This window comes from Acomys minous (genome assembly GCF_964271855.1).
Source record: "Acomys minous genome assembly, chromosome: 7".
In the NCBI taxonomy this organism is placed as follows: domain Eukaryota; kingdom Metazoa; phylum Chordata; class Mammalia; order Rodentia; family Muridae; genus Acomys; species Acomys minous.
Window position 1 is genome coordinate 123,052,584 of NC_140488.1, and position 14,495 is coordinate 123,067,078.

At 37.7% G+C, this 14,495-nt stretch overlaps 1 protein-coding gene across 1 annotated transcript in view; it reads right to left on the reverse strand.

Moving 5' to 3' along the window:
- Positions 1 to 14,495, reverse strand: part of PHEX (phosphate regulating endopeptidase X-linked) — a 222,484-nt gene that overhangs the window by 49,605 nt on the left and 158,384 nt on the right. Inside the window, exon 20 of the mRNA XM_084791126.1 lies at positions 2,184 to 2,242. Within this exon, the coding sequence (XP_084647252.1) occupies positions 2,184 to 2,242 (59 nt within the window). The remainder of the gene's footprint in view (positions 1 to 2,183; positions 2,243 to 14,495) is intronic.

The window sequence follows — 14,495 nt, forward strand, 5'->3', positions numbered from 1 at the left end:
CATTTTCCATATTTTTTTCAAGCTTCTGATTGGCTATACAACCAATCATGAAATCTGTGTTAATAGATGTAATAATAGGCCATCTAACTTTCACTTTTTGATGTTATTACTTTGCATGAATGTGCCACATTAGTTTATTTCCACGCAGAAGGACACATAAGCTATTTCCCTTCCCTGCTACCATCAATAATCCTGCCATATGCATTCTTACATGGGCTTCCTGTTGCCTTGCTTTGTGTTCTGTGGGTAAGGTTTCTCAATTGGAAGTTTTGTTAAAACCAATTTCTGAGCCTCACATGCAAAGTTTGTGTATAAGCTAGAGCCTGAGAAGTTGCACTTTTCACAAGTTCCCCATGGTGTTTAGGTTGACAGTACAAAGATGACACTATGAATCACAATTCTGGGATAGATCGGGCATGCAGATGATTGTCACAGATTTGCAGGCACCTTTCTGGCTTTTCTGCACATTGTCAACTTGTCTTGTAATTTGAGTGGCCTAATTTACGTTTCTACCAGTACCAACGCTGGATGTTGTCACATTTTTAATTCTTGCCATACTGAACTTTGACAATTTTGAAAGTTAGCCATAGCATTTGTTCTAGCAGTTCTGGTCCTGTGAAAAAACACCCTTACCAAGAACAACTTTGTGGTGGCGGGAACATGTTTGGTTTACAGTTCCTAACCATGGTCTATCATTCAGGAAAAGAAAGGCAGTAACTTGAAGGTAGGTCTGCTTGCTATTCCACAGAGGAGTACCTCTGAGGGAAGAACTCACTTCAGAGTTGATGAAGTACAGCAGGAATCATGGAAGATGCAGCTTGCCAGCTGACTTGAAGGCAGGCTTTCTAGCACCTGCCTAGAAATAGGAATGGCACCACCCACAGTGGGCTGGGCTAAGCGCTGCTCTCTCCCTCCCTCTCTCTCTCTCTCTCTCTCTCTCTCTCTCTCTCTCTCTCTCTCTCTCTCTCTCTCTCTCTCTCACTCTCTCTGGCTTGTTCTCTCATTACACAATTCCTCAATAGAGGCTACTCTCTCAAATAACTCTAAACTGTAATCCAACACTTAAAGCTAATACAGGGCAGCATATATAATTATATATACAGAAATGAACAACCTAAAGACATTACATCCTAGGCTTAATCAGAATATATTCAAGCTTCTTTCTTCCATAAAAATTTCCCCCAGCTAACTGCCATTTTTCCCATCAAAGCTAGGATAACGTGAAGATCTTCACGATGGTTATTAAAGGAAAAAAAATATGTTTCTTTTCATGGAAAACTTCAGGTTCTGTTTACTATAATTTAAAAGCCAATGGTGACATAAAATTCTTCTTATGTACTAATAAGAAAAAAAAAGTGCAAATGTGGCAAACCAGCCACTGGGCAAAATGTCCTCATTAATGCCACAGACAGAATTCTTCCTAAAATTGGGCAAGCTTGGATGCAGGTAGAGTCAAGAGCCAAACTCTGCCAAGACAGGGTAAGCAAGTCCTCAATGGTTCCTGCCTCACAAATATTTCTGTCAGATATATTGGGCCAAAAGGCTGAAGATGATGCTCCAACATTATAGAGATTTTTTGGGTGACTATTCAGGTAGCAAACTGTCTCTGTCATCTTCTCATTTGGAAAGCTGTTAACCTGCACTCCCTGTATCTATTCAGGTAATCGAGTTTATTCCTTCTCAAGTCTCTAATGGGGTTGAAGACCAGATAGTTTCATTTACAATTAAGCTTAGTTGCTTAGGGGTTAAGAAGGTTTTAGGTCTAGATAGATGTTTTAAGTTGATAATGATGAGATATGATAGAGATTGATTTTCATTCAGAATTTTAGACTCACCAAGATAAGAAAGATGTTTTATTCAAGGCTGCCAAATACAAATAGCCACATCACTATGAATGTAACATTTATATAATTCCTGTCTGTTTCATGGTTCTTCTTGTTGTAGGTAGTTTATTATATATATGTATAATAATATAAAGGCATAGACAAAAAGGAAATATAATTTAAAAAGAAGAGGAAAAAAGAAGTGAAAGTCCTTTATATTAGAAACACTGAATAAATTGAAAAAAATACTCTGGGAGATGGAAAGTTGTTGAATGATTGGAAGAATATTGGGAAGATGGCCAACCTACTAAAAGTAAACTACAGGATCAATACAATCCCCATCAAGAATCTGGTACTCACGTATCTGGTTGGTGGATGCACTGTAAAAGGCATTGACTGTTGTTGGATTTGTAAACCACCTGCAAAAGGAGAGACAAATGCCATGGGGTAGCCATCATTATCAAGATAGGAAAACAGGAACCATAAAATAACACAGATATTGGCATGGGGGAAATTATTGCCTCATTTAGGGCCCCTACTCTGTTGAATGAACAATCTTATCAGAAAATGAGCACAGTTTGTGAAGACTATATTTGTAGGGCTGGAGATATGGCTCAAAGGTTAAACATCCTGTCTGCTCTTCCAAAGGACACAGGCTCAATGCCCAGCACCCATGTGCTAATTAACAACCATTTGTGACTCCATTTCCAAGGAATCTATAATGCACATATATGCACCCAGGAAAACACCTATGCACACACAATAAAAAATAAACATAACTTTAAAAAAAAGAATATTAGCATGTCTGGCTTTTCCTTAACAACAACAACAATAAGCAAATGAAAAATCAACATGAGTGCATCTGGAATACTTTAATGAGAGGTCCTACAATCAGAGGTGCTCCCTCTGAAGATGGAAACACAGCAGCAAGCTGATGTTTGCCAGGTTCTGTTCAGATGACCCACCTATCTTTCTAGCCTACATCACTCCTTATCTGTCTATGAAATCTTTTTAGGTTGGTAATAACACAGAAGTTCATTTAAAGGTAAGTGAATATTATACCACCATCCTGCTTGCCCACTCCAGTGAAAAGTGATTTCAGTTGCAAATGCCTCAACTATCTCTCTAACCTGCTGAGCTTTGTTGGATCAGTCACCAATCTTTCTGGGGTTTGGTTTCAGCTGTAAAGTGAAGGTAATAGACTGACAGCATGGCTCAGCAGATAAAATGTTTGCCTTGCAATCCTGACGACCTGAGTCAAATCCCTTAGAGACCATAGTAAAAGGAGAAAATCCACTTCGGCATGGCATCATAGAATGTCCATACCTGTACATAACATCACACACAAACACACACACATATACACATGTATAATAATAATAATGAGGATGATAGTAATAACAATAACAAATTATAGTAAAGGTGTTGTATTAGGAGATGTTAGGATTCCTTATAGCTATGAATAGTCTATACCCTTATATTAAATACATAGGTTACTTAGATCAGAACATAGCACCTTTTTTCTGTAAAAAAGTAGAGTATAAACATTTCAGGCTTTCCAGATGAAAAATCAACACTGTATACAGATATGAGAGACCAAACTTTCTACAAATAATGATTCATGAAATTCAAATATAATAAGTACAATTTTTATTCATGAAAATGACAGAATTCTTTTGAGGTGGGATATTATTTTTTGATTGACTGTGGTTCAATTTATGGCTTATCATCATCAGACCAATTTCAAATGTTCATCTCTAAAAATCACTCTTGGTTCATTGGCTATGTAAAATAGGCACCAGGCAGTACATATCTAGCCCAGTCACTGTCTTTATGATAAAATGCAGACATTTGCTAAGCTAAATTGCTAAAACGTAAACTTGTATATTATTGAGTGTTTAGTGGTACAACACATGCTTAGTATTCATGAGGCTCAGGATGAAAAAAAGTTGTATAAATCCCTTTTTAAAAATTCTATGTCAAAGTAATAAATTAATGTATATCAGGCTAATGTAAAACTGACAGGAACCCAACTCTTGATTTTTATTGGTCCAGTCATACCTTCTCCTTACTTGTGGAAAAGCCTATGACTATGTCATCCTGTCATCAGGATTATTAGATAGCAGTCACTAAGCAGTTTGCTATGTTCTATGTACTTTATCATTAGCCTATCTAGAGATGAGAACAATGAAATTTAGAAGCATCACACACTTCTACAAAATCTGGCCTTTCAGATTTCAAAATGATTCTATTAGGCTTTGCATTACTCTAGAAACAGTTAAGAACTCAAGAGAGTGCCTTGTCTTTTGTCAAATCAACTTGATAAATGGTTCAATTAGACACTGTTGTTTATTTAAAAAAAGCTACTGACTGGCCTTCTTTGTTGAGGAAACAAGTAGAGGAGAGAGTATCTTTGTTGACCCCAACTCTCTATCTATAGTGACTAGAATTATTGTCACACCCCAATCCCTGAGATCCTGCAATTACACAGAAAAAAAAAGAACTCTGCAGATGTAATTAAGGTTAAGGATCTGAAAATAGGGAGCTTATCCTGGATTATTCAGGTAGACTGATCTAATCACATGAGTCCTTAAGAGCAGGCACCCTTTTTTAGCTAGAATCAAATAGATGCAACAGAAGAATGGAGGTCAGAAAAGATACTTGAAAATGTGAAGTCAGGCAAATTGGAAGGGTGAGAAGGAATTCACACTCTGGTACTGACTTTTGGATGAAGAGGCCAATATTCAAAGAAGTCAGAACCTCAGGTCTGCAACCATAGGAAATGAACTCAACCATAATTGTATATGTGTAATTATTGCAATAATGAGTGTTCCTACAGACTGTCCCTTCTCTTCCCATCATTTCTCACTCTCTGCCTGTTCATGAAAAAGTAAGCTTTCAAACCATTAGAATAAGAACTATACAGTGACATGTTCCTAACTACTGATAAACAAGGGCACAAAACCCAAATAGATAAACAACCACTGGCTGACGGTCATTTCAAAGAAACTTCTAAACTATTAGCAAGAGTTGATAAAATATTCTACCTCATATTTATGACCTTCTCATTCATACCCTATCCAACCCTTATAGTTGCTATTTATTCCTGGGTCCATTTGGAGCCTTAATTGTCCTGAGAGGTGATGTTAAGTATCTGCATCAGCAGATCCTATCAGTTGTTGATGCTTTTGCTTCTTCTATTTGTTTAGGAACAATGCTAATCCATCTGTGAAATGTTTTGTACATCTCCTTTATTATATCCAAGTTTGTTACATATTTAGTTTTACTATTCTCTGATGAAAACTTTGAATATCTGTTTACAAAATAGTTTACTCTTCTCCTGCTAAGATATGGAACATACGTTCCTTTCCTCTTTATTATGGACTAATCTTTCTGACTCTCTGCTAAAGAAAAAGATGAAATGGAGTTGGGAAAGAGCTGGTAGAATGCTTGTCTAGCATGCAGGAAACACTGGATTCCATCCCTAACCTTGTAGAGACTGGTCATGCTGGCATACACTTATAATCCTAGCACTCAGAAGGGAGAGGCCAGGGGGCAATCATCAACTACATATCAAGTTTGATGTCAGGCTGAAATAAATGAGATTGTCTCACAAAAAAAATAAAATGAGTAATATATTGTAAAAATTGACACTTAGTGACTTCCAAGGGCAATACACTGATGGACAAAAGAACAGCATCTCCCCTTTCTTCCCTCCCCTCTCTCAATAAATCTGCTATTCAACTCTCTTAGTCAACCAACACTCTGTTAAGAAGTTCCACACCATGCATAGGTGTTCTAGCCAATCAGCACCAATTAGTAGGAAATATGTCAATTAGGAGTACGCGCACTACTATAAGAGAGGGGACCCAGTCACTATCTTACTGAAACTTCATGAAGGACCATGAGCAATAACCTCAGAGCTAAGCCTAGTGACCACTCCGAAAAGCAGACTATATAAAAGTCGAATGATTATCCTTGCTTTGATCACCAATTTGGAGGATGGTTTGTTATGTAACAACAAATAAGTAGAATGTGGAAAAGTTGACTCTGCAGATTAAGTCCGACCTAACAGGCTTCATTTTCCCAGAAAACAGTTTTATGTGCTAATATGATGGAGCTTTAAAAATTAAGTTAGAATTCCTTAAAGTCAAGGCTATAAACACTAATTTTTTAAATTGTTCACACTTGTCAAAGTTGGCCATTTTTTAATTGGTGGGGCCTTGAAGGTATTCCAGTTTGTAGCACTTATCTCTAGGATGATTAATAAGTTAATACCATTGTCCAAATGGTGTGTTCTGGGCAGAAGATTATTAAATCTATTGTTAAATATACATCTATGTTAATAAACACAAATACCAGTCAGATACCTTAGATTCCTCTACTACATCTCTGGGTGCTCCTGTAGTCTGTATTTGTGGAAGAAAGTAATAAATAATGTGGAAGAGAGAATTCTAATATAAACTTCAAATCTCATAATATATAGGACAGAGGTATAGTTAAAAATAATGTGATACCAAAAATGCAATGATCTTAAAGAAACACGCTGATAGTCTGATTTCCTTTTACCATGTAAAATACATATAAATCAGGCTAAATTTTCATATTTTATTCATCAACTCTTAAAAGTAGTTTAGGGAATATGAAATTTAAAAAACAGTGAATATATGATGCTTTCTTACCAATATCCTGCAGACAATATTACCTCACATTAAGTGCTATATACATAATTCTTTTACAAATAAAAATTGGGCCAAGCCTATAATCTGTATAGATGTTTAATGTGGTTTTTGCAAAGTTTTTTTAAGAGTTAGAGAAAAGAACCCAGACATCTTTTGTTACAGTAGAATGAGAGTGAGTTAATAAGGAAGCTGGCATAGAATCATTTCTGTCAAATAAGAGGATCCTGTGGGAAATAAATTACTTTTGACTCAAGCCAAGCAGTAAAGCAAATCCTCTATTTTTTAAGCAAACTGATGAAGTGACAATTCTGAGACCCAATCCCTAAATATGTACCTTCAGGGATGGCCACCCAATTAATTTCATCCTTGCTGACATTTCCCATCTTTTAGAAACTTCTTAATGCATATTAGTGAAGCTAAAATGGATTCCATGAGGGAAAAAAAGATGATAAAGGGTATTTATCTCCCAGCCCCACAAAGAAGCAAAATGTTATTTCAGGGCTTTTTGGAATGATAATCATGATGTGCTGTTCAAAGTAACTAGTACAGAGGAGCTACTCCAGCATCCTCCTCACTTGATTAACTCATGAATTTTCAGACCTGAAAGATGTCAATTAAAGTCCATGGGTTTTATGAAGCTAAAATTCCCTACAATGCCTGAAATGGACCAGACAGACATTTCCTTTAAATGAAAATTTGAGAGTTGGGCTACTTTACCATGGAAATAGGACCTGAAACATTTTAATATTCTTTTCTCTGAAATAGACATATATACTGATGAAGTAAGAATTATAAAGATTACATTCTTTTTTTAGTCTTAAAATATGTTTCCCAAATATTGATCAATTTAATGCCTTTGTGAAAGAAGTACAAATAGCATTGAGTATCTACAGGTTGGGGGGAAATGCATCTGTACTTAACCCACACACAGATTCTTATTCCCCAAATGATAAAGCGTTTCAATAGGTTACAGTGTATTAGGGTGATATTCTGAATAAGATGTCTCCCATAAGTCTCAAGTATTTTAATATGTGGTCTTCAGCTGGTGGTTATTTGGGGATGGAGGTGTGGTCTTGCTGGAGGAAGTATGTCACCAGGGGCCAGCTTTTGGGTTTCATAAGACTCATACCATTTCAATTTAGCTCTGTTTCCTGTTTACAGTTAAGGTGTGAGCTCTCACCATTTGTCTGCTGTATAGTGGTGTGCTCAAGGGAGAGATGCCTCCCCCCACAACCTTCACTGCCTTCTGCACCCTGGAATGTTGACCTTGAGGTCATGAAAGTAGGAGAGCTGTCCTTCTCCCTCACTGGCTGCAGCACTGTATCTCACCTGGATAGCACAATAGAGATGGCTCGCGTGATTCATAAAGAATCAATAACGTTTTTTGTTGGTTTTTTTTAAAGATGTGGGCTGTCAGTTTCTGCTTCAGCCAACATACCTGCTACTTGCTACCAGGCTGCCCTGTCATAGTGGACTCTTATCCCTCTGTAACCATAGTCCCAAAATAGAATCTCCCTTCTATAAGTGGCATTGGTAATAGTGTTTTAACACAGGAATAGAAAAGCAACTAAGACAATTAGGTATTATAAATAAAGATGACTAACTCAGCTTACATAGGCAGATGTATACATATTAAATGCAAAGACTGCATCATTTTGTATAAGGCACTTGAGCATCCTCACATGTTGGTAGCTTCCAGATGTCCCAGCACCAATACCTCATGGATATAGAGGAATACCTGGTATTTGTTTTCCATTGACAAAGTCGGGGGGCAGGGGCGGTGGAACTATACAAATTTATGTCAGCTAGAAATTTCCCAAGAATCTGACAGTCCAACAGTATTTCGATTATAGAGATGATAATGATAAAGATGGCCCATTTAGGAGCTTTCCCATTGGCAACCTAAGCCCTTCTACATGACCAAATAAATAACATTTTGAAATTTAAGAATTAAGCTAACATAGAAATGGCTCTATTAGCAAAGGGCTTCCTTAGTAAGTATGAGTACTTAAGTTTGAATCTCCAGTACCCATGTAAAAAGCCAGGCATTGTGGCACACACCTATAATCCCAGTAGTGGGAGAGACAAGAAGATATCAGGGCTTGGTGTCCAGCTGTTCTAACTACATCAATAAGCCCCAGGTGTGGTACAATACTCTGTCTCACAAAATAAGCTAGGAACATCGACTTCTAGACCTGTGTACCATATATACAGGTACATCCATCTGTACACACATTTGCAAGCATAACAGAGACAGACAGACAGACAGACAGACAGAAACAGAGACAGAGACAGAGAGAGGAATAAGAATTTTTAAGGTTTGAACTAGAGGCCCCTTCTGCATAGCATTCAACTAACTAGATCTTCCATATTATTCCCTAAGGTATAGCCTGTTGAGTCTTACTGTCCCTTTTCCATCCATGCTTTCTACCCAGTCTGCCAGATCTAGTCCAGGTCCCATGCCTCTGCTTTGTCTGGCCACCAATGCCTGTGCAGTAATCAACCTCTAAACTTCCTACAGGACCTGCCCTATGTAACATTACCTACCCAAAGATCCCTTCTGTACCACATCCAAACTCTCTACACACCTAGATCTCCCAAGTCTTTCTATAGGGTCTAATCTGGTGGGTCTCCCTGACCTTTCTCATCTATGTTCCTCAACCCACCTGTTGTACCCTGAATTGCATTATCCAATGCCCCAACCTAGCTTGGCTACAACTGCCTCTACCACAAATGATTTCTAAGCTCCTGCCAAGGCCCTCCCCCCTGTCCCCCCAACCAATAGTACTTTCCATGTCTCACTGAACCTTTCAATGCAGACAGATAGGTCTACTCCAACACTCAAGGCTTGAATGAGGACATATATCTTGTACACCAGACCATTACCCTCTATCTACCTGACATTACTTCACCCAAGCCATTACCAACATCTAGATGCAAACCATCCACACATTCTCTCTTCTACCTAACCTGATCAATCCACAGCAGATCCAGAACTAACAAAACAAGTCCACATGAACATATCTCATTGCAAAAATGCCAACAATATGAAAGATTAAGCAAGTATCTTCTCTCTAAAACATGCCAGCCCTATAGAAATGCTGACCATTTAGAATTACCTAGATGAGCCCGAGGACACAGGGTTTAAAAGACTAATCATAAACAATTATAAACATCTTCAAATAATTCAAGTAATTGAAAGATGATATAAAGAAACAGTTCAGTCAAAATAAGAAGATAAAACTTCAGGAGAATAAACACCTGAGTGATGCCCAAGAAAACACAAACTGATGAAAATGATGAAGGCAATCCAGAATTTGAGACTGGAATTTAATAAGGCAATCGAACACTGAAAAGGACTCAAAACAAAATGATGATACAACTGAAAAACCACAGTAATACATCTAGTAAACTCAATGGGAAGCCTTACAAGTAGAATGAATCAATCAGAAGATAGAATATCAGGACTCTAAGACAGAGTAGAAGATCTAGACCAAATAAGCAAGTAATATAAAAAAAAATTAAATACAAGCATGGCACATGCATGAAATGTGAGATGCCATGAAAAAGACAAACCTTCAGATTATAGACATAAGTCAGAGAGAAGATTCCCAAATCAATGGCATAGAACAGATTTAGAGAAAATCATAGAAGAATATTTCCTCAGACTAAGGAAAGAGACACACACACACACAGAGGTACATGCAAAATTTTTTATCTCCTCAGATGAGAAGATGAGATGAGAGCCATAAGCAAGCTGCATGATGCATGGCTTTGACTGAGCCCACAACATTTCTTTCTCTGTTCTAACTATCTAGGTCTGGAAGCTTCTAGCTTCTGTACAATCTAATCTTCCGCAAACCTGAACCTTGAAGGCTTCAGCTTCCAGCCTCCATCAGCTAGTCTATACCTAGCATGTTTCAGCCTCTGAGACTTACTGTTGAATACATTCACCTTTTCTAGATCTTTCTGAACTCTTCATTGGTTGCCTCAACTCAGCTGTTTTGGATCAAACTCTTCTCCAAACTGACTGATTCAAACTGGCTTCTCTCTGCTTCTGACTGAATTGTTCTACTTGGCCTCAAACAAACTCTGGCAATATCCTTTAATCTTCTGGCTCCTTCTCATTCTCTGGATAATTCTCTCTGCAACCTGTATATGTAAAACTGTCTCAGTAAAACTGCTACACACAGTATTCCACTACTCCTATTATACTACTACCACTTTCTCTTCCTGCACTGTTCTTTCCTGTTTGATCTCATGAGAGTTGGGCATATCCGATTTCTGACTCATTCTGTCAAATCTTTCTCTGACTCATCACTTTGTCTCCCCCTCAATTAGATGTTACTTTCAAACATTGCTGCTTCATTCCATAAACTAACTTTACCTTTATTGTTTAGTATTAAGGGTGTGTCTGTTTTCCAGCAAGATCATACTGTAATCCAGAGTTTGTCTGCATTCTAGTAGGATCACATAAACCTAGAATGTTTGGGGTATAATCCCTTGCCAGAGCAGCCATATTAGTGGCTAAGGATACAAGAAACGCACGGGATACTAAATAGAAAAGACCTGAAAAAAATATCCATGGCATATCATAGGTAAAGCACTAACTATACAAAAAAAGGGTGTATTGAAAGCTGCAAGAGAAACAAAACAGACCAAAACACAATTCTCATATGAAGGAAGCCCCCAGAATAACAGTTAATTTTTCAATGGAAAATTTGAAACCTAGAAGAGCCTGAAGAAATGCATTCCTACTCTTAAAAGATGATGAAAGCAGCCTAGATTAATATGCCCAGCAAAACTATCCACCATAATTGGAGAAAGAAAAATGTTCCATGCTATAAACAGCTTTTAAAAGATTATATCTAATAAGCCAAACCTAAAGAAAACTGTATTTCAAGCTGAAGAGAGGAATAAGCATAACAAAGATACTATGGAAAGAAATAAAAGGCCACAATCATTAAAATAGAAAGTACCACTGAGAACACAAACAATATCAAAAATCAACAACACAATGACTGCAATTAACACATGTATTTCAGCAATAACTTTACATCACAAAGACCTTATTACTACAATTAAAAGATAGAAACCAGCTGGATGGATAAAGAAACAAAATCCACTTACCTGGTGTCTACAAGAAACACACTTTAGCTTTAACTGCAGGCACCACCTTTGAGTAAAAGGTTGAATAAAAATACTAGAATTAAATGGAACCAGGAAGCAAGACAACAGTGCTATCTTAATATCTGACCAAAGAAGACTTCAAACTAAAATGAATTAGAAGATATAAAAAGGAACAGTTCATTTGAACCAAGGTAACAGTTAACCAAGAAAACTTTACAATCCTAAATACATATGCACCAAACTCAGGGGCACCCAATTTCTTCTAAAATAATTGTCGAGAGTAATGGCACCCACTTTTAATCCCAGCATTTGGGGAGACAGAGGTAGGTGGATCTCTGTGAATTCAAGACCAGCCTGTTCTACAAAGTTAACCCAGGACAGCCAAAGCAACACAGAGAAGCCCTGTCTTGAAAAATCAAGAAAAAAAAGAAAAAGAAATCTATCTACTACTGGAATTAAAGACACATACTAACTAACATCAATCCATCAACAGTAGGTGATTTCAATGTCCCACTTTCTCCAATAGGCAGGTCAGCTGGAGAAAAATTAACAGAGAAATATCTGAATCAATTGGCATTGTAGATTAAAAGTTCCTAATCAAAAAACATTTTCTCTGCAAAAGATGGACAGCATTACAGACCATCACAATCAGTCAAAATGCAGAGTTGTGGAGCCCAAGAACAATGGATATATCCATGAAACACTTTCTATACCTGAGGCTCAAGGAACAATGCAGAAGAGGGAACTGGAAGATTATGAAAGGCCAAGGATCAGGAATTTTGCTGTGAGACTATGCCTCCAAGTATATGAGAAGCTAAAATCTCATCAACTTGACTGCCTGAAAATGACCTGAACAAGGACAACAACAAACATACCAATATGTGAAAGACCATAAGGCCCCAGTCCTACACAAATAACTATAGCCAACTAAGGAATGCTACTTGTGGCAGAAACAGTCTTTCCCAGGAAAGAGCACACCAGTTTTTTATGCAATACCAAATGGCCAGGCCTGAAAACATACATACAAGTAACATACAGACTAAACAGATTATATTTAGAAATATTTATGTATATTCACACATATATGTTTGTAACGATTAATAAAAAAGAGACTATGAACTTAAAGAGAGCAAGGAAGGGTATATGGGAGGACTTCGAATGGGAAAACATTGTAGTTTACATTATAATTTCAAAAATAAAAGCAAACTTTTGAACTGTTATGAATTAGATTTAAAAGGACAGGATGACTTACATAGATCTATGACTATGAAGATGGTCATAAAGATATTGAAAATACTAGGTGAAGTCATCTGCTTTGAGTCAACAGAATTTACAGCTCTAAATCTAGAATGCCTATGAATAATTTAGACTGAGAATGGAATGGAATAGATAGGCTGAGAAATAACATGATAAGAGCAGGGAAGCAAGGACAGTAGAGGAGATGGCTATAGATTATGATCTGTCATTAGCAAGAAGTTATAAAAACATCTGTTTGTTTTTCCTTTGTACTTTTGAATGAATCAGTGATACATAAAGACTGATTAAGCTTTGGGCCTATTCCTTAAAGTTAATAACTTAACAAAACAAGTATACATATGGGTTCCATTGAAGTTTGATAGGCAGAATCAAAACTAGGCATATTATAACATGAAAAAGGGATGATGAGGCTCATAGTTTAAGGGAAGGAAGGACAGGAAGAGTCTAGTGTTTCTAAAATCCAGAAGAAAATGGGGTATTGAAAAGGATAGTAACAAAGAGCCCATGATAGCATAGAAAAAGCCTGACAAAGTCTGGAAGAGAGAACATTAGCCAACTTTTAAAAGTTGGTCCATCAGTGGGGTGGGTGGGGGTTGGGGAGGGGGAGGTGCTGCTCAAACTACTGTACCAACCAAGGACAAGGCATGCAATAGACTTAGCCCCCCTATTCAGATCTAGCCAATGGACAGCATATTCTCCACAGTTGTATGGAGAGACTCTGACATGAACTCTGGTGCCCTCGATTTGTTCACTTCCCCTTGGTGGGGAGGCCTGGTGGCACTCAGAGGAAGGGGAAGCAGGCTACCAGGATAAAACCTGATAGGCTGTGATCAGATGGTAGGGGAGGAGGTCCCCTTCTGTCACAGGTCTAGGGGAGGGGAATGGGATGAAAGAGAGAGGGAAGGGGAAATGGGAAGATACAAATGAGGGGATAATAATTAAGATGTAATCTGAATAAATTATTTAAATAAAATTTTTAAAAAGCTATATATAAGAGGGTCCTAGAAACCTACAAGTAGAACATTATGATAGGCAGATTTGGGCATAGGGGTCCCGCTCAAACTAAGGCACCAGCCAAGGACAATACAGGCGGTAAACCTTAAACCCCTACCCAGATCTAGACAATGGACAGAACACTCTCCACAGTAGAGTGGAGAGTGGGATATTACTTTCTCACATACTCTGGTGCCTCACCTTTGACCATGTCCCCTGGACGGGGGAGACCTGGTGGCACTCAGAGGAAGGGCAGCAGGTTACCAAGAAGAGACTTGATACCCTATGAACATATACAGGGGGAGGTAATCCCCCTCAGGAACAGTCATAGGGGAGGGGAATAAGGGGAAAATGGGAGGGAGGGAAGAATGGGAGGATACAAAGGATGGGATAACCATTGAGATGTAACAAGAATAAATTAATAAAAAAATAAAATTAAAAAAATGTTGGTCCATCAAATCAGCTTTTAGGAGATGATAGCATGACAAAGCTGACAATTCCTTTCCATGAGAATCAAGCATAAAACTGGGAAAGATAGCCAACAAGCATCCATTTTAGGTCTCTGATAGTTGGCCAAAAGTGAGCAATAAACTGAAAAACATTGAATCTT